Source organism: Mobula hypostoma, chromosome 3, assembly GCF_963921235.1.
Source record: "Mobula hypostoma chromosome 3, sMobHyp1.1, whole genome shotgun sequence".
NCBI classification, from domain to species: domain Eukaryota; kingdom Metazoa; phylum Chordata; class Chondrichthyes; order Myliobatiformes; family Myliobatidae; genus Mobula; species Mobula hypostoma.
Genome location: NC_086099.1, coordinates 218,018,225 through 218,040,027, shown reverse-complemented (window position 1 = coordinate 218,040,027; position 21,803 = coordinate 218,018,225). Strand labels below are relative to the sequence as shown.

General features: G+C 39.3%; 1 protein-coding gene across 7 annotated transcripts in view; it reads left to right on the top strand.

The window, feature by feature from the left end:
• The window catches only part of obscnb (obscurin, cytoskeletal calmodulin and titin-interacting RhoGEF b), a 487,178-nt gene that overhangs the window by 431,768 nt on the left and 33,607 nt on the right, over positions 1–21,803 (top strand). For all 7 annotated transcript variants that reach the window (XM_063044498.1, XM_063044500.1, XM_063044497.1 and 4 more), the window contains 7 exons: positions 2,749–2,913; positions 5,584–5,742; positions 8,077–8,254; positions 13,605–13,718; positions 18,364–18,531; positions 20,491–20,593; positions 21,337–21,466. In XM_063044498.1, coding sequence (XP_062900568.1) covers positions 2,749–2,913; positions 5,584–5,742; positions 8,077–8,254; positions 13,605–13,718; positions 18,364–18,531; positions 20,491–20,593; positions 21,337–21,466 — 1,017 coding nt within the window. The remainder of the gene's footprint in view (positions 1–2,748; positions 2,914–5,583; positions 5,743–8,076; positions 8,255–13,604; positions 13,719–18,363; positions 18,532–20,490; positions 20,594–21,336; positions 21,467–21,803) is intronic.

Sequence of the window (21,803 nt, the reverse complement as noted above, 5' to 3'; positions counted from 1 at the left end):
AAAGGCGGGAGGCAGCAGGAGGGAAACTATAGACCAGTTAGCCTGACCTCAGTGGTCGGGGAAGTGTTGGAATTGATTGTTAAGGATGAGGTTATGGAGTACTTGGTGACACAGGACAAGATTAGACAAAGTCAGCATGGTTTCCTTTAGGGAAAATCTTGCCTGACGAATCTGTTAGTATTCTTTGAGGAGATTACACGTAGGATAGATAAGGGGATGCAGTGGGTGTTAAATGTCTGTTTGGATTTTCAGAAGTGCCACACAAGGCTGCTTACCAAGTTAAGAGCCAAGGTATTACAGGAAAGTTGCTAGCATGTTTAGAGCATTGTCTGATTGGTGGGAGACAGTGAGTGGGAATATAAGGTTCCTTTTCTGGTTGGCTGCCAGTGACGAGTGGTGTTCTGTAGGGGTTGGTGTTGGGACCGCTTCTGTTTATGCTGTATGTCAGTGATTTAGATGATGGAATTGATGGCTTTGTTGCTAAATTTGCAGATGATACGAAGATTGATGGAGGAGCAAGTAGTGTTGAGGAAACAGTAAGTCTGCAGAAGGACTTAGATTAGGAGAATAGGCAAGAAAGTGGAAAATGCATGGTTGTGCACTTTGGTAGAAGAAATAAACATGTAGACTATTTTCCAAATGGGGAGAAAATCCAAAACTCTGAGATGCAAAGGGACTTGGGAATCCCTGTGCAGATTAACTTGCAGGTTGAGTCGGTGGTGAGGAAGGCAGATGCAATGTTAGCATTCATTTCAAGAGGTCTAGAATACAAGATCAAGGATATGATGCTGAAGCTTTATAAGGCACTGGTGAGGCCTTACCTTGAGTATTATAAACAGTTTTGGGTTCCATGTTTAAGAAAAGATGTGCTGGCATTGGAGATGTTTCAGAGGAGGTTCACAAGGATGATTCTGGGAATGAAAAAGTTATACAAGGAACGTTTGATGGCTCTGACTCTGTACTTGCTGGAATTTAGAAGGATGAAGGGGGATCTCATGAAACCTTTCAAATGTTGAAAGGTTTAGACAGGATAGCTATGGATAGGATGTTTCCTGTGGTGAGGGAGTCGAGGATAAGAGGCCACAGCCTCAAGATAGAGGGGCATCTATTTTAAAACAGAAATGTGAAGACATTTCTTTAGCCAGATGGTGGTGAATTTGTGGAATTGGTTACCACGGGCAACTGTGGAGGCCAGGTGGTTGAGTGTATTTAAGGCGGAGATTAATAGGTTCTTGATTGGCCACAGCATGAAAGGTTACAGGGAGAAGGCTAGGGAGTGGACCGAGGAGGTGGAAAATAATGTGTGCTCAGCCATGATTGAATGGCAGAACAGACATGATGGGCCAAATGACCTAATTCTTCTCCTATGTCTTGTGGTCTTATCTTGAAATCTACTGGGCAAGGACTTGCTGAACTTTGAGGTAAGTATGTTTTCCTTAAAAAGGATCCAGTGCTATCAGGTCCTGACCTGATTGTAAAGGTGTTACATGCATGGCAACTAGTACAACTAATTTTAAGGTGTGGGAATGAGAAGGTAGAGGCAAAACCAATTTCACACATGAATCAACTGTGGATAACTAACAGCCAGCTAAATCATGCCTGTTGTCTAACTAACTGACAAAATCAATAAGAGTTTTGAATATTTTTAAACATTCCTCACATGAAAAGCTATTAAAAATATTTCTTGCAATTAAATTGCTTTTCCTATGCTAAGCCTGGCAGCAGCAGGCAGGTTTCTCGTGCTATGTAATAAAGATTTATTGTAAGAAAATCAGGGTGTATCAAAGTCGGGGTGCAGTTATGAAACAGCAAGTAAAGAGTGGACTGCAAGTCTGCAACTTCATGACTGGCACTGAAATTCCAAATTTCTCAGCACTTGCGCTAAGCACGCTTGATGCTGATAAATGTTCGTGATACTTGGCTGCAGGGAAGTATCCAATTAGCATAAATCAATGCTTTTATTTTTCTCTTCAGATTACAAACATTACACCAAGGACAAAAAATGCAGATTGGATGATTGCTTTACAGAAAACACCATTCAGACTCCAGCCATGACTGGAAGTTCTTGCTACCTGGCATTTAACTTCCTCATTCTACACTCTTTCTGTTCAATGTAAACTTAAGGAACAACATCTTTAATTTTTACCAGGCATAATGTAGCCTTCCGGACAATAGGTTCAGTAATTTCAAATAATGAATCTCCTACTCCATTTATCCTCCTCCAGAGCTAGATGTCCCATTATTATCTAAATGTCGTATTATTTCTAGAAATCCCACATTGTCTCGGCATTGCATCTTTCCATCCTCCTATCACAGCCATTCACTTCTCAACTTTCTCTCCTTCCCACTTCCCCTGTATCTAAAAATTATCTTTCCATTATATTTTCAATTCTGATAAAAGTACATAACCTGAAATCTTAACAACATTTCTGTTCCACAGATGTTGTCTGAATAGATGGGTGTCGTATCTGTTTTTGTTTCAGATTTCCAGCATCTTTGGTATTTTACTATTCTATCTAGAATCCACTCTCTATGGAACTTGAATCTATTGTTAAACTGTATTTGACTGATAGCTTTTTAATGATGACTCCCCTTCACCATAACATTTGCAGCTGGAGTCCAAATGCTAATTGTTTTGCCCTCTGAAGCATCAGAAAACAATTTGCAAATTAAGAATTATGTGTTTCTGATTTGTTTAATAGATTTTTAAACTTGTGCAATAATTTTTAATTTACATCTCATTCTCAGGAGCTAATTTGCAACAAAGCAAGAAGCAATAAAAACTGTGCTTTGTTAGAAGAAGCATATGCTGTAGTGTCTGCACTTCCCAAGCAAGCTGATAATAACTTGCATGTTTCCATGATTGAAAACTATCCTGGGACTTTGGAATCTCTTGGTGACCCAATCAGACAGGTATTTTTAAAAATATATTTTTTCATTAACAATAAAATCATATTTTAATGGCAAAAGAACATCTGTAGGAAGTTCAACATTTATTGCTGAACCTGACTGCCGTTGGGAAAGCTGATGCAGTCAACCTTCCTAAGCTCGTACAGCTGATGTAGTGTATTCTGCAATTCTGTATAAATGACAGTGAAGGAAAGATTTGTTACTGATACCGTGCAAAAATTCATCAGTCTGGGATGATAGGACAGCTGTATGAGGAATATTAAGTTAACAAGGTTTATATTCACCAGAATTTAGAAAACTGAGACAAGATCCAATTGAAATAAATCAATCAAGGGTTTTAAGAAGATGCTTCCCTTGGCTTTGGAGAACAAGGATCACAGTCTCAGATTTTTAGAAAAAGAGGTTGAGAACTAAAAATAAGAAAATCCTTCACTGTGATGGCTGTAGGGACCATGCCAAAAATTATTTTTAAGAACCATATGGACTATTTCCAAATGCAGATGGTATCAAGGGAAATGGGGAAAGAGCAGGGCTATGTCACTGAGATAGATTATCAACCATGTTCCTGTTGGGTGGTGGAGTGGCCTGAAAGGCTGAATAGCCCACTGCTGCTCCTACTACTTGAGTTCCCTTCTCTGGTATCCCTGAGGCACAGGCTCAATGTACTGAATGATTTGCTACTTTTCTTCTTTCCTGTGGACATTCAAATAAAATCTGTGTAAAGTTGAATTGTAGTCAGATGTTGACCAGATCAGCGCTGTTAATGGCCCAGTTTATTTTTGCTATATCCTCAGGTTTCATGATTATCTTCTGCCACAAATTACCAAGTTTACTGAATTCAGCTTCTCAGATTCATGTGATCCCGGAAACATGAACTTTAATAAATTTAACGAATTTATCTGTTCACATATTGAACAGATTCATAGGTAGAGAGGAAGGTGATGTGCTGCATGGCTGCGCTTCACATGGCAGTTCTTTACAACAGCAAGGAATGTTTATTTTTTAGTTTCCGCTCTGCAAGAATATTTTCTGTCTGTCTACTTTGATTTTTAGATTTACCCAATTCATCATTAAATAAACTGAAGAATTTAACCTATCTAGCAAAATATCCCCAAAATGTTTTTTTACCACCTTTACTGTGCTTAAACTGTTGTAATTGGCATGTCCCCTTTGACACTCATCAATTTTTATCAATGCACCGCAGAAAGCCTCCAGTCCGGATCCATCATGGTTTGGTATAGTAACTGCTCTGTCCCTGACCTCAAAAAAAAAATGCAGAGAGTTGTGGACACAACTCAGTAAATCACAGAAACCAGTCTGCCCTCCATAGACTCAGGGTACACTTCCCGTTGCCTCAGTAAAGCAGCCAGCATAATCAAAGACCCCACCCACTCTGGACATTCTCTCTTTTCCTCTTCCCATTGAACTGAAGATACAAAAGCCTGAAAAAGCTTCTAATCTGCTGTAAGTCTATTGAACAGTTTCCTAGTGCAATAAGATGACTCTTGGCCTCACAATCCTCATTATGACCTTGCACCTTAATGTCTACCTGCACTGCCCTTTCTCTGTAACTAACATCTTATTCTTCACCCTGTTATTGCCTTATGTTGTACTACCTCAATGTACTGTTGTAATGAATTGATCTGAATGAATGGGAGACAAGACAATTTTTTTGTTTACTATGCTTCAGTTCATGTGATAATAGTAGACTGATTTATCAATTTACCTGCATGGCTGTAGAAATGTTTTCTCCTCAAGGGTAATTGCTGGGATTCAGTTACCAAGCCAGTCTTCTTCCTTTAGTGAGGTCCTTTGGGATCAAGAATAAATTGTTTCCACTTGGATTTTGTTGGTTCTACAATGACTTTTGATATCAATGTTGGAACTGCAGACTCTTCCACAGAAGATGCCTGATAGGGTAGATGGGTCAGTAGCAGACATCTCACCCTGCAAAAACTCATTTCAGGGAGGTAGCACCATCAATTTGCGGGAGACTCCCGGAACTTCCGGGAGAGGTGGGATTTCTGCGGTAGTGTTTTAGTAGCCTAGCTCCTCCTGCCATTTCACATCGGGTTTCTGTGTGATTTCAATACATGCACGACAGGTTTTCAATCCAAAATCAAATGCTCCTCCTCCATTCTAAGTAGTTATAGGCCAGAGATTTTCAAGAGACAATGCGAAAAATGTATATCTTAAAGGATGGTTTGAACCATTGTTGAATCCTTTCCTCTCATAATGACAGAGCTCAGAACAGAGTGCTTCTTAGCAGTTTGATGATAGACATGTGAATGACATTGCCTGCCCAACATAACCAATGATTTGCATCTAGGGCCTTAGTGTTGTAGATGTTGCTCAATGAGAGGAAACTAACCTTGGTTCCTTTATCCTTCCAGTGAATTTTGCAGGGCTAATCTGGTAAAGGTGAAGAAACAAGTAATGTATCACCATATAGAAACATGATGACTTGCAAGAGGACTTTGGGATAATAGTGTCCCTTACATACCAGCTGATTTCTTTCTTGTTGCTGGTACTTTGTGACAATTATTTGATGCTGGGATTGGCACCTAATTCAGTCTGATCTGATGTAGATTTGAAGATCTGTGTGCAGCATTTTAGAATACTTTTATATTATTCCCACAAAAATAAAGTTGTTCTTAATTGTGTTTTCTTTAGGGGCACTTCATTGTATGGGAAGGAGCTCCTGGTGCAAAACTATCATGGAAAGGTCACAAACGTATTGTTTTTCTCTTTAAAAACCATTTATTGATCTGTAAAACAAGAAGAGACAGCAGGACAGACACACAATGTTATGTCTTTAAAAACCTGATGAAGGTTGGTACTACATATTTTCTTTCAAACTCAGAACTGTATTGTTTTCTTTCAAATGGTAAACACAAGTTCCACTTCCCAGGGATGTCTGTAGCTTTGTTGGGTGTTGTGTGACCAAAACCTGCTAGTCCATGCAAATAAATATGAGCAGGTTCACTTACTGCATGTTGATGGTGAAATTACATCCTAGATAGACTTTTCCTAATTTCCATGGAAAAATAATTCCTAGCTTAGCCTGCTGTACAATGCTCAGGTACCATGCTTGAATCAGAAATCTGGGCAGCCCTGAACTAAACCTCACTGTGAGACTGAATCTTTCATGTAACAGTATGATTGTTTTTAATGTTCCTAATTAGCCTTTCCATCAGTGTAATAAGCCTCTGTGAGAAATCTCAGCAAATTAATCAATTGTCAGGCTAGTATAGCAAAAAAGATCTGTCACGGAGAAATCTGAATCTTTAGTGCTTTGTTTTCATTGTTTTTATAAAAGGATCAATTAAGAATTATCTTCTTTTATATGTAATTGATTTTAGGAGCCTCATGACAAGACAGTTTAAAAGATAAAGATTTAACGATGTACTTTTATTCCTTCAAGTAAATTTGAAGGGTTAGAACATAGAGCAGACCCTTCAATGTTGTGCTGAACCAACTAAATTAGTAATCAAATGGCCAACTAGACTAATCCCCTTCTTTCTACACATTGTCCATATCCTTCCATTTTCCTGACAGTCATGTGCTAAATGTCTCTTTAAAAAAATACCTAATGTATCTGCCTCTAACTCCACCCCAGGCAGCATATTCCAGGCACCTGCCACTCTCAGTATAAAAGAATCTTGCCTCTCATATCTCCTTTGAAATTTACCCCTTCTAAACCTAATTGCATACCCTCTGATATTACACATTTCAACCCTATGAAAAAGATACTGTTTGTCAACTCTATCTATGCGTCTCATAATCTTATAAACCTCTATCAGATCTCCCCTCAGCCTCTGCCACTCCAGAGAAAACAACCCAGGTTTATACAACCTCTCGTTATAACATATGCCCTCTAATCCAGGCAACATCCTGTTAAACCTCTTCTGCACCCTCTCCAGAACCTTGACATCCTTCCTATAATGGGGAAACCAGAACTGTATACAATACTCCAGATGTGGACTAACTAGAGTTGTATAAAGTTGCAACATAACTTCTGAACTCATTTCCTCAACTAATAAAGACAATCATACAATATGCCTTCTTAACCACTCTGTCAATCTGTGTAGCCACTTTCAGGGAGGTATGAGCGTGGAATCCAAGATCCCTCTGCTTATCATCACTGTTAAAGGGCCTTGCTCCACACAAAGCCATGCTGACTCTCCCTAATTGCAAATGTTTATAAATCCTATCCCTCAGAATTCCTTCCTGTAACCTCCTTACCACTGACATGAGATTCGCCAGTCTGTAGTTTCCGGGATTATCCCCGGTTCCCTTCTTAAATACTAAACAGCATTAGCTACTTGCCTGAGCTTAGAGAGGACATGGAGATATTGATTAAGGGTTGAAAATGTACAAGTAGGTTAACCTCTTTGGAAGAACAAACGTGGCAAAATTTTGTATGCATACAGTTTTGTGTACGTATGGTAACTCACTGCAGGGGTAGAATTGGGGCCCAAATGTCAAATTGGGCATAATTTACAGATACAATTCTATTTCTTCCCCACAAATGCACTCTGAACTACTGAGTATTTCTAGCTTTTTTCTGTTTTCACTTTTATGTTTATTAAGGTAGATATGCCAAAAGTATTTTGTTTTTAGAGCCTGCTCAAAAGTTTATAAACTCTCTCAATTAGTATAAATTTACGGGGCAATTACTTTGATTTTGAAGCCAGTGATTTTTTTTAACCTGGTAGAAATTTGAATTGTGCTGAACATGTGACCTTTTGTGCTGTCATTGCCAACTTGTAATATGGTACAAAAAGCACAGTGCAACAGAGCAAAAACTAGCCCAAAGCATTTCTGCTTTTGTTTCACAACATTTAGATGGTCAATTTATTATTTTTTCGATAAATAAAATTATTTATACACTCAGGAGGTCAAGCATCTTTTGTGTAGTGATAAAGAGTTAACATTTCAAGGCCTCTCATCAGAATTTTTTTGTATTGTATCACTATATGGAGCTATGTAGTTTATTAAAACAAATGGTCTGGGTTTTCCTTTGAATAAAATATTTACTGTTCATCTTTGTAAAACCTGTGTGATCTTTTGATGTTCCATATTTCATCATTCTTGAAGATGAACATAAGAATCACCTTTTAAAAAAATTATTACCCAGAATTTACACTCCTTTACTTTCCCTAGCTCACTAATATTGATATAAATGACTTTGTGGAGGGCGATGAAAGATCCTTTGAAATTTGGCATGAGCGAGAAGACTCTGTACGTAAATACACTCTCCAGGCACGGACTGTGAATATTAAGATATCATGGTTGAAAGACATTTGTGGCTTCCAGCAGCGCTTCAGTATACCTGCATGGAGTAAGTACATAATAAAATCCAAGCTATAAAAATTGTGCTTCTAATTTACAAATGTTTCTCAGTGATTTGGAAATAAGGATTACTAGACAACAGGGTGACCCATTGGGGCACCCTTTGAGAGAAGGGTAGTGCAGTCTGATATGACCAGAATGAACATTAAATTTTCCTGAATGCTATTGGTATCGCTTTGCTTTGGAAACTGAAGTAGAAAACCTCAGTTTATTCAAGAAGAACGACGTGTAGCAAAGCAAATATAGCTCCTCCTTGTTTAACGAAGAACACTTTTGATGGCATCATTTCTGGTTTATCTGCCACCCTTGTGCCTCTTGTTGTCATTCTGGAGACTTGCAGTCCTTTCATCCTCTGTCTCTTCATCTCTTCTGCTGTTTGTTGTTTGTCTCTGATCCTGGAGATGTGCATGCCTCTCCTCCTCTGTCTCTTCTTCTCTCATCTTTTTTTGTCCTGACTCTTTGATCCTGGAGTCATGCAGCCCTGGCCTCATCCGATTCTTGTTGTCTCCCTCTCCGTACCACTTCTCGACAACGTTTGGCATCATCTCTTGACCATAATGTCCCCCTTCCCTCTCCACGCGATATAATTAGGCTGACCATTTTTTTTTTACCCTAATGCTGGATAGAAGATACAAAGCAGTAACACCAAAGGATGCTGATTATTCTTGATATGTGTTTGCGCTCTCCTAAATGGATGTGATATAGTCAACACTATCCTTTGACTGCAGCAAGGGGTTTTATGGGTGTCTCGAAGTACATCATTACAATAAGATGTAATTAACTCTTACTGATGGGTGGCAGTTAGATCTGTCCCAATACTGCACATGCTGATGGTGATTAGCAGAATGTGACCCCTCGAAATAGAGCTGCCCTGCCCTTTTGCTCCGGTAAGTGTCGCTGCTGAGACTGGCCGTGTGCATGCTTCGGGCTGTCGCGTCCAGATTTCCATGATGGCGGATCGGCTCGCGGGTTAAAAGGGAGCCTGTTGATTTTTGCAAATGAGCAATTTTATATGAATATATAACCCTGAATTTTGCCTGCATTCTGTAAGTTAGCGCATTTTAATTCGATTTAACCAAAAAAAGTGCCGCTGTAATGCACTGTTTGTGCTAATTGGAGGTCACAAACAGGCAGGCAGATAGAGCATGAGAGTTTTAGTAGTATATAGATACAGCAAATAATTAAACATTTTTAACCATAATGAAGTAGTGAAGTTATTGAATATATTTGTATAGTTGCTAACAATTTCAAGCTACATATAGTATAAATATTATCTTTTCTATAATTTGTCCTACAATTTTTTGTGTAACTTACCGCCAGCTCTAAAGAATGGATTTGATTAGAGCAAGTAATCCAAAGTTTCTTCTTCATGCAGATGTTTGTTTAATTTTAATTATTATTCCACCATACATGATACCCAAACAAAACAGCGTTCTTCCGGGGCCACAGTGCAAAACACATTACTGCTGGTCATACACAGCCTTCGGCATATATAGCACATGTAAGATTGCAAGTAAACATACAGTCACACAAAAATATATGTAGCCCAAGTCCCTGAATGACGTCCAATAAATTGATGGTGCATGGGTATTATCGCCAAGTACAAGCAGCTCTCAGCAGTCCACAGACAAATATTCACATGGATGCACGCAATCTAGCTCATCTCCCACTGAACAAACACTGGATGACAGCACTGACGGGAAACAGCCAGCACGCATCCCAGCATCGACGCCATGCTACACCACCTTTGGCATCACCTCCCTTGGACTGCTGCAATAGGCAAGCAAATGTAATCTGATGTAATCAATGTAATTTTATACATTGTAATCTGCTTCAACCTCAATCTCAGATAGATCCCGCATTTGTGACAAATATTATTTTTATTTCTGAGTGAGGCATCCTTTTGACTTCGTCTTAATTCAGGTAATTTTTGCTCCTGTAGCCATAAGAAACTTTTATGACTTTCTGACAGTCAGAAGTAGAAACATATGTCCTTACAACCTACTACATTAGATTCTCTCATGGGCCATATACAATGTCATGTTTAACCCACTAACAAACAGTCGCATCCTATGACGAATGTAATTTGAATTAACTCATGCTCACATTATGGACTGCTTTACTGTACATTCTATAAGATATTTTATTGATGTTTTCAAGAGCCATTGAGTTATACAGCATGGAATCAGGCTGATCAAGATGCCCCATCCAAGCTGCTTGCCAGCGTTTGACCCATAATTTGCTAAACCTTTCAATCATGTACTTGTCTAGCTATCTTATAAAAGTTGTTATTGTAGCTACCTCAACCCTTTCCTCTGGGTGCTCATTCCACAAACATATGTTCTCCTTCCATCTTAAATTATTGTCCCCTAGTTTTGATTCTCTAACCCTGGGATAAAAGACTGAGTGTGTGTACTCAATCTATGCCAAAGATTTTATACAAATCTATAAGATAGCCTCTGAGTCTTCTGTCTTCTAGAGAATAAAACCTTTGCCTATCTAACCTCTGCCTATAATTCAGTCTTTCAAGTCATAGCAGCATCCTTCTAAATCTTTTCTGCACACCTTCCACTTGAATAACATCTTTTTTTGTAGCAGTGCAACCAAACTGGACTCAATACTCCAAGTGTGGCCTCACCAGTGCCCGGTACAGTCATACCAATATCCTCAGTGCCTTGAATTATGAAGTCCAGCATGCTAAAAGTTTTTTTTCCATAACACTATAAGACAAAGGAACAGAATTAAGCCATTTAGTCCACTGGGTCTGCTCCAACATTTGATCATGGCCGATTTATTTTTTTCCTCACAACTCCATTTTCCTGATTTCTGCCCATACCCTTTGATGCCCTAACTAATCAAAAACCTATCAACCTCTGTTTTAAATATATCCAATGTATTGGCCTCCATAGGTATCTGTGATAATGAATTCCACAGACTTACCATTTCCTGACTAAAGAAATACCTTCTCATCCCTGTTCTAATGGGATGTCTTTTTACTCTGAGGTTGTGCCTTCTGGTCCTAGACTCTCCCACTACTTGAAACAACATTATCCTATCATTTGTCTGCCTCCCTTGTTAAAGAGTGGAGTGACGTTTGCAATTTTCCGGTCCTCATACATTCTCTTCAGCTACCTCTTGCAGAATCCTGGGGTGTAGTTCATCTTGTCTAGGTGACTTATCCATCTTCAGACCTTCCAGTTTCCAAGCACTTTCTCTTCAGTAGTAGTGACTACATTCACTTCTGCCCCTGATTCTCTCAAATTTCTGGCATGTTGCTGGTGTCTTCCACAGTGAAGACTGACGCAACATACTTACTCAATTCGTCCACCATTTCTTTGTTTGCTATTACTACTACTACAGTGGCTTTTTCCAGTTGTTCAGTGTCCATTTTGCCTCAGTTTTACTCTTTGTATATCTGAAAAAACTTATGGCATCCTCATATTGTTAGCTAGCTTACCTTCATACTTCATCTCTTCTCCCCATTTGCTTTACCTGTTGTGTTCTGATGGATTTTTAAAACTTCCCAACCTTATAGTTTTCTGCTAATTTTGAAATACTGTATGCTTTAATGCTTCTCTTTAACTTCCCTTGTCAGCCATGGTTGCCTCATCCTCCCTTTGGAATAATGATCCTGTGTCTTCTGGATTAGTCCCAGGACCTCCTGCTATTGCTGCTGTACTGTTATCCCTGCCAGGGACCCCTTCCAATCAATTTTGGCCAACTCCTCTTTCATGCCTCTTTAGTTACCTTCATTCAACTATAATATTGATACATCTAGTTTTAGCTTCTCACTCTCAAACTGGAGGGTGAATTCCATCATATGATGATCGCTACCTCTAAAGGGTACCTTTACCTTAAGTCCCCTAATCAAATCTGATTCATTGCACGCCATCAAGTCCAGAATTGCCTTTTCCCTAGTGAGCTCAGCCACAAGCTGCTCCTTCAATCCTGCATTCACCAACTTCTCTAATTTGTCTCCATGTTGCCTGAAGTTAAATTCTTATCCCCCTAAACTTTGTTTTTTTTTATTCTGGAGACTTAAGTAACCTCTCCTGCACTCTCCTTCCCTTTTATTTTATCCATACATTTCCAATCTGTTAAAACTCCCGCACACATACATTATTTAATATAAAGTCCTCTCGGCACCTTTCATCAGCCCTTCAACCTATGACTTCACTTTCAGTGAACCAAGGTCCCTAGATTCTACAACACTCGATGGCCCTGCTGTTCATTGTGGAAGTCCTGCCTGGATTTGACTTTCTGAAATGCAACACCTCACATATATACAAATTAAACTCCATTTACCATCTCTTGACCCACTTACTCAGTTGATCAAAATCTACCTATAATTTTTGGTAACCTTCACTGTCCACTATACTGCCCATTTTAGTGTCACCTGTAATCTTTCCAATCATACCTTGTACATTCTTATCCAGATTGTTGATAGCGATGACAAACAATGGCCTCAGCCCCGTCCCCTGAGGCACACTGCTTTCCGCCTTTACGCCAATTGTATATCCAATTAGCCAGCAAGTTTATCCTTCCAGTGCGGCCCACCATGTGTAATGTTACCAAAGGGTTACTGATATCCATATAAACCACATCTACCACCTTGCTCTCATTGCCCATATCATCAGTAACCTCTATCAAGTTCATGAGATACGATCTTCCACACACAAAGCCATATTGAGTATTGCAAATCAACCCAGTGTTACACAATTGATAATCAATTTTTCATTAGTGAAAGGCAGTAACAACAGTTCCCAAGGTGTTTTGTAGCACCTTACGTAGGTCACTCGTGCTCATAAGACATAGGAGCAGAATTAGAGTATTCAGCCCATTGAGTCTGCTCTGCCATTTGATATGGCAGATTTATTTTCCTTCTCAACCCCATTCTCCTGCCTGTTCCACCCTTACTGATCAGGAACCTATCAGCATCAGCTTTAAATATACCCAATGAGTTGGCTCCATCACCATCTGTGACAATTAATTCCACAGGACACATGATAAGATGCTGCAAAATAAACAAATCCTGACAAGTTTTCCATATCAAAGACATATAGTTGCAAATTTTCAATCAATAGAAATACCCTTCCTCTACTATCCTCTGCTTCCTGTCATCAATCCGATTTTGGATTCAATTAGCTTGATTTGGATCCCATGTTCCTGAACCTTCTGGGCCAGTGGACTTGACATTTTGTGTAAAGAACTGCAGTGATTTACTGCACCTCTTTTTTTGGTTTTAATGTTGTAATCAAATTAAGAAAACAAGGTTTTTTATTCAGAAACTTTAGTGGACAAAGAAAACTGAATTAATTGGGTGTTTGTGTTTTTTTCAGACCCCCCAGAATTTGTGGAGAAACTGGCAGATTGTACTGCTGAAATGGGACAAACAGTGAAATTAGCGTGTCTGGTTATTGGAAATCCCAGGCCAGTTATCACGTGGTACAAAGGTAATATCGCTGTTTACTGATAGATTATGTGACTATAATATGCATCCTGGCAAAAATACAGATATTATTATTATCCTTTGCCATCTTTTCAGAGAAGCTTGTAAGAGTTCATTGTTTATGTGGTAAGAAAAGCTATGTGGACAGGAAAATCACACATTTGACTTCTGATCTCTCCTAAGCTGGCTATCAGAGTTGCTGTGATCAGCCTCAGAGTCCTGAATGGGAAAAATAAACATCAAAAATAGAATGATACAGCATTGGAACAGGCCATGTCTGTGCCAATGATAATGCCAATTTAAACTTTACATCTGCCTGTCTATATACAGTACTGTGCAAAGATCTTTGCTGTATATATGGCTAGAGTGCCTAAGCCATTCGCACAGTACTGCAGTAATTTTATGTATTGCACTGAACTTTGCTGCAATTAAAAAACTAACTTCATTACAAATGTGAGTGATGATAAACCTGAATCTGATACGGGAGTCTATTGTGGACTGAGAGTGGGAAGGGGGTAGGGAGAGTGAGATCATGGTTGGGAAAAAGAGAAGAGAGAGAGGGGAGAGTGTGGGAAGCACCAGGAACATATTCTGTAATGATCGGTAAACCAGTTATTTGGAATCAAATTACCTTGCCTGGTGTCTCAGGGCTGGGTGTGTCTGCACCCTCGCCACCCACTCTACACCCCTCCTGCAGTTCTCCACCCTCGTCATTCCCAGCATTCCTGGCTCCTGCCAGATTTACAAAGTCACTCTCCACTCCACGTTGACAAACACAGTACTGTGAAAAGTCTTAGACACCCTAGATATATATAATGTGTCTACAACTTTTGCACATTACTGTATTTCCATTCTTTGTTCATGTGTCTGTCTAAATGCCTTTAACGTTGCTATTATGCACACTTCTACCATCTTCCAGGCAGAACATTCCAGGTACCTTTCACTTTCTGTGTAAACAAACCTGCCTCAGAAATCTCTTTAAAACTCACCCCTCACACTTTAAAGCTATGCCTTTTAGATACATAATGAAATTAAAGTTGTGCATGTTTCTTCCTTTGCAAATATAAATGGAACTTTTTAGTTCAATTTGCAATCTTTGTGAAATACTCGTAAGTGGGAGTGAATTCTTCTGCAAACATTTTATGCTGTCTTCCAAGGTTCAGCAAGCATTGCATTTCATCATGAGTGCATGAATGTCTTATTACAATTGTACAGGACCTTGAAACGACAAGTATTGTGTTCAGTTTTAGTCTCCATAACTGCGGAAGGAAATTCTTGCTTTGGAGGGATGGCAAAGGTTCACCAGATTGACTTCTGGACTGTATAAAGATTGAGTTTATTTTAACTACAGTTTAGTAGTACTGTATTTGGCCCCATCCCTCTTTTTTTTCCCTTAGCATGTACCTTTCTAAATATCTTTTAAACATTGTAATTGTTCCTACTGCTCCCACTTGCTCTGGTAGCTCAATCCATATATTCATCACACTAAATGTGGGCAAACTTGTCCCTCAGGTCCCCTTTAACTCTTTCCCCTCACTATAAACCTGTGCCCTCTAGTTTTAGACTCCCCTACCCTTGGAAAAAGATTGTAATCATCCACTTTACCCATGTCCATCATGATTTTATAAACCTCTATAACATTACCCCTCAGCCTGCTGTGCTCCAGAGAAAGCAGCCCCAGCCTATCATCTCTCCTTATAACTCAAACCCTCCAGTCTCGGCAACATCTCGATGAATCTTTACTGCACCCTTTCCAGCTTAATGACATCATTCTTGTAGCTAAGTGACCAGAACTACACACAATATTCCAAGTGCATTCTCACTAATATCTTGTACAAGTGACATGACACCCCAGCTGTAGTACTCAGTGCTCTGAGCAATGAAAACAAGTGTGACAAACATTTTCTCCCTGTCCACCTGTGTTGCCACTTTCACGGAACTGTGTATCTGTACCCCTTGTTCTCTTTTCTACAACACTCACCGTGGACCTGGAATTTACTGTTTAAGTCATATTCCCTGGTCTGCTCTTTCATCTCCACTGGCTGTTTTCATGTCTTCCAATCTAGTATAATACATTTATGTTCACAGTATGATCTCCTCTGTATTAAGGAAACCAAATGTAGATTGGATGATTGCATTCCCTATTAAATGATTTCTCTATCCCACTCCCTCTCTAACCTATTTATCAATGTGTTCATTTGCAGCATTTTAGAAAGCCCCTATGTGGGCATGAGGGACGACATTCCATTTAGGGCCTGATGCAGCTTTCAGATCTCACTTTCTTGATGTGTATCGGAAGTGGGCATTTTTGCTGTAGATTGACTTGTATATGGTAATACTAACTTAGCTTTTCTCTCTCCTCTGACTCTTTGATCTACTGAGCTTTTCCAGCATTGTCCCTTTCTATCTATTTATTAATCTTTATCTATTTATCTATAATCCAGATAGTACTGAAAACAGCGTAGAATTAGGGAAAACCTGGCCTCATTCTAAAACAGATTGTCATCTCCATCCATCCGCATGTTGTCTGCTTCCTGCAACTATCTTTCAGCAAAGCATTTGATAAGGTACCCCATGCAAGACTTATTGAGAAAGTAACGAGGCATGTGATCCAAGGGGACCTTGCTTTGTGGATCCAGAATTGGCTTGCCCACAGAAGGCAAAGAGTAGTTTTAGGCGGGTCATATTCTGCATGGAGGTCGGTGACCAGCGGTGTGCCTCAGGGATCTGTTCTGGGACCCCTTGTCTTTGTGGTTTTTATAAAGACCTGGATCAGTAAGTGGAGGGATGGGTTAGTAAATTTGCTGATGGCACAAAGGGTTCGGGCTGTTGTGGATAGTGTGGAAGGCTGTCAGAGGTTACAGTGGGACATCAATGGGATGCAAAACTGGGCTGAGAATTGGCAGATGGAGTTCAACCTTGATGCGTGTGAGGTGGTTCATTTTGGTAGGTCAAATATGATGGTAGAATATAGTGTTAATGATAAGACTCTTGGCAGTGTGGAAGATCAGAGGGATCTTGGGGTCTGAGTCCATAGGACACTCAAAGCTGCTGCGCAGGTTGACTGTGTGATTAAGAAGACATACGGTGTTTTGGCCGCCTTCAACCGTGAGATTAAGTTCAAGAGCTGAGAGGTATTGTTACAGCTATATAGGACCCTGGTCAGACCCCACTTGGAGTACTGTGCTCAGTTCTGGTCACCTCACCACAGGAAGGATATGGAAACTATAGAAAGGGTGCAGAGGAGATTTATAAGGATGTTACCTGGACTGGGGAGCATGCCTTATAAGAATAGGTTGAGTGAGGTTGGCCTTTTCTCCTTGGAGCGATGGGGGATGAGAGGTGACCTGATAGAAGTGTATAAGATGATGAGAGACATTGATCATGTGGATAGTCAGTGGCTTTTTCCCAGGGCTGAAATGGCTAACACGAGGGGGCATAGTTTTAAGGTGCTTGGAAGTAGGTACAGAGATTTCAGGGGTAAGTTTTTTTACGCAGAGAGTGGTGAGTGCGTGGAATGGGCTGCCGGCAACAATGGTGGAGGCGGATACGATAGGGTTTTTTAAGAAACTCAGATAGGTACATGGAACTTAGAAAAATAGAGGGCTATGGGTAACCCTAAGAAATTTCTAAAGTAAGTACATGTTCGGCACAGCATTGTGGGCTGAGTGGCCTGCATTGTGCTGTAGGGTTTCTCTGTTTCTATCTTATTATTCCATATTTCCAGTTTTGATGAAGTCTTGCAACTGAATTGTTAACTCTGCTTCTCTTTCTACAGATGCTGCCTGAATTGCTGAGTGTTTTCAGCATTGATTTTTATTTTTTTTAATTATGACTTCTAACTCCTAGAAGTACGAAGGCAGCAAGTACCGTGCTGCACAGAAGTCTTAGGCACATGTAAAGAAAACTCCTGTAAAGTGAAGATGCTTGCAACAATAATAAAATGAGGTGTCTAAATATTAAAACATTTACCATAAGGTGCAGCAAACAGTAAGAAACTAAATCAAATCAATATTTGGAGTGACCACCTTTGCCTTTAAAACTGCACTAATTATCTTGGGTACACTGTCTTGCAGTTTTATAAGGAAATTGGCTGGTAGGTTGTTCCAACCACCTTGGAGAACTTGCCACAGTTCTTCTGCAGACTTTGGCTGTCTTGCTTGCTTCTGCCTCTCCTGGTAATCTCAGACAGCATCAATGATGCTCAGATCAGTGCTGTGTGGAGTCTATACTATCTGAAACCATATAAAAAAGCTAGGGTGCCTAAAACTTTTGCATAGTACTAAATGTGGAAGTGATGCCATTTGCAACTTCCCTCCAGATTACAGGCCAGCCTAATTTGGAATTACAGTGAATTGCCAATTTTTCATACTTACTGAATCAAATCCTGGAACTCACTATTTAAGAACATCTTGGTAGTTCCTAACAGGGTTTGAAAAGGCTATCCTTTTTAAGAGTATTAATGAATTGTGATTACATATTGGCTTTGGAAGTGATGTATAGAAAAAGATCATTTTAGTTTTTAATCAAACCAGATGTTTAAATTAATGTCATTTACCTTTTCTTGTTTGATGATGGATATTGGTTGATATGATAATCTCACAAACATTCATTTAATTGCTCTGAACATAATCATGTTGTTCCACTAGATGGCAAACCTGTGGAGGTTGACCCGCATCACATTATTATTGAGGATGAGGACGGTTCCTGCACCTTGATCTTAGATACTCTAAATGCTGCTGATTCTGGGCAGTATATGTGTTATGCAGCCAGTGCTGCTGGGAATGCTAATACACTTGGAAAGATTCTTGTACAAGGTACTTGATTACAATTTTTGGGTATCTCTTTTGTATTAATGATAAATTTCTTTTATTAAATGTAAATATGTTAAATTCCTTTTTTTCCTGGTATAAATTATAGCATTCTGTTTTATTTTTAAAGTATGTATCTTTTGTCAGTGCAGAGCTTAAACTGAGTTCTAAGTTATAGTTTTAACATAACTGAACTTTCCTGGACTAGGCATAACTATACCAATTCTGTGAATTCAGATGATGCATCAGATATGAAGAGGGTGCCTGACCATATAAAATGGCATATGTGGGATATCAACCTTTTGAAGGAACATTTAACATCCGACACCATTTTCATGTACTCTTTTTAAGATATTGATTTATCCCAAGCACAGTTGATAGTAATGATATTTTTTAAACCTGTAGAAATCGGAAATTGAAATGCAAATGAAAATACTAGAAAAACTTATCAGGCCAGGCAGCATTTGCCGAGGCAGTTATTTTTCAGACCAAAGATCCTTTGTCAGACACTATGACAAAGAGCCTTTTGACCTGAAACTTTCTCTGTCTCTCTTGCCAATGCTGCTTGATGTACTGAGTTTTTAAGCATTTTCTTTTTTTGTTAGAGTTGACAGTAAGACAGACATGTTTTGAGGAACTTTATCTATATATTGTACGGGCCAAATATCAATCATAAAGGGAGTCATTGGAGAATCCCTCCAATAAAGTACTAATTTCAGCTGAATGTGAAGTTGGAAAGAGGAGCAGATCCACATCAGGATCAAGAGGGATTTACAGTAATTCATCTATCAACTTCCCTGAGAATGCCCATTTGGTAGTAGAAATGTTTTCTGTACACTTTAGTTTCTAGTCCCTAAATTTTCAATAGCTAAGGTATATAGTGTAGTTACTTAGAGTCATAGAGCATTACCACACAGAAACAGGCACTTTGGCCCATTTATAGAGTTATAGAGTCATACCACAAAGAAACAGGCCATGCAGCCCGTCTGATCTACGCTAACCATGACCACAATCTAATCTTGTCCCATTTGCCTTTGTTTGATCCATATCCCCCGAAACCTTTCCTATCTGACACTCTGCAAGTGTCTTTAAATATGGTTTATGTCCTGTATTTACTTCAAGCGCTTTCATTGTCAGCTCATTTCCATATCAAGGTCAAAACTGTGCCCCTTGGGTTCATATGAAATATCTGCACCCTCACCTTGAACCCATGTCCTCAAGTTCTCGATTTTTTTTTTAGTCCATGATGATCTAGTTTGCTGTCTAGTCCTATCTACCCATAACCAGATCATAGCCCACCATACCTTTCTAAACTTCTTGTAAATGTTGCAATTGAACCTGCAACCACTACTTCTGCTGGCTGCTCATTCCACACTCATACCACCCTCTAGGATCCAGGGTTCCTAACCTGGGGTCTGTAGACCCCTTCCTAAATGGTATTAGTCCATGGCATAAAAAAATTGGGAACCCCTGCACTAAGAGAAGAAGTTTCCTCTCAGGTTCCCCTTTCATCCTAAACCTCTAGTTCTAGTCTCACCCAACCTCAGTGGAAATACAAGAGAAAATCTGCGATGCTGGAAATCCAAATAACACACACAAAATGCTGGAGGAATTCAGCAGGCCAGGCAGCTTCTATGGAAAAGAGTACAGTCACCGTTTCGGTCCTGCTGATGGGTCTCAGCCCAAAGCATCCACTGTACTCTTTTCCATAGATGCCTGGCCTGTTCTGTGGAAAAAGCTTACTTGCATTTACCCTGCCTATTCCCCTCATATATACTCCCATCAAATCTCCTTTCATTTTCCTATGCTTCAGGAAATAAAGTCCAAACCTATTCAACCTGTGCCTGTAACTTGGCCCTGAAGTCCCGACGACATCCTTGTAAAATAATATTCTAAATGGTATTTTAATAAACCCATTTTAGGAACCTTTACCATATCAGTTAAAAATATTGTTTTGAATTTCAGTGCCCCCACGGATTGTAAGCCATCTTAAAAACATTCCATTTGTCGAGAATGCAGATACACAGTTTGTATGCGCTATTGAAGCGGCGCCAGCCCCTCAAATAAGGTAAGATTCTTATTTAAAAGGCTTCAGTTTTTCCTTTGCTTCATTTAAAATTCTTCATTCCTCAAGTGAGGTTTTGTGTTAAGACAATAGCTTCATAGACAGTGGTTAGAAACTAAGACCATCCCTTGAAGTTATCCTTCTTTCCCTGATCCTCCATAAAATTCACTTATTTTGATCATATTTTTATGACCTTTAAGGTTTTTTTACGTGTTCCTGTGATATGCCCTTATCAAAATAAAAAATTGCTAAGTAGTATCTTTACTGCAATCCTAAACACTCTTAATGGCCTCTTGTCTGAAATGTTTATATACTTGCACTCTTATCCACACACCTCACCCTCCCCAACCCCTTCCACAGATTCCCTTCTTCAAGTTACTACCGCTAATTTCTGGTCCTTCAGCTAAACCAGTTAGTCATTTCTCTCTAATTTGTCTTTCTCTTCTGACAGTCAGTTCTCTGTGTTGGTCCCCTTTCCCAAATTTCCATGAATCTGGGGCTTTCCTGCTCTCAATGTGTAAATGTGATCAGCCGTAGAAATATATTTCAATTTATTTGATTTTTTTTTTGCACCTTGTGAATGGAACAGAATCCAGGCTAATTAAATATTGGCCAGTTGATCATAAAGTTGTCAAGGTTCATTTATTTTTTCACTCAACATGATTTTGAAATATTAGAACTAATGTTTACGGAGTTTTCTTACATACTGCCGCCATTTATGTTTAATTATTCTGTTCTTTTTGAAGATGGAGTACTGGTGGCTTACCACTAACAAATAAGACAAAGTACCAAACTTTCTTTGACCCACAATTCGGAGTTGCAATGCTGATCATCAAAAACACAGAGAAGAACGATCTTGGATTATATGAATGTGAAGTGAGTATGGCATAAAGTTATAATACAATTCAACAAAATTAATATTCATTAGCAAAAGTTCTTTAGAATAGCAAAATTTAGTAAGGAGTTGTATGTTGATCTATTTTCATATTCCATACATGTAAAGAGCTCTCCCCAGTCTAATTCACTGTTTCAGAATACGAATGAAATTTATTATCACTCTCAATCAAGAGAAAATTTGCAGATGCTGGAAATCCAAGCAACACACATGAAATGCTGGAGGAACTCAGCATCTATAGAAAAAAGTATAGTCGACTTTTCGGGCCAAGACCCTTTTTCCCACAGATGGTCCCTGGCCTGCTGAGTTCCTCCAGCA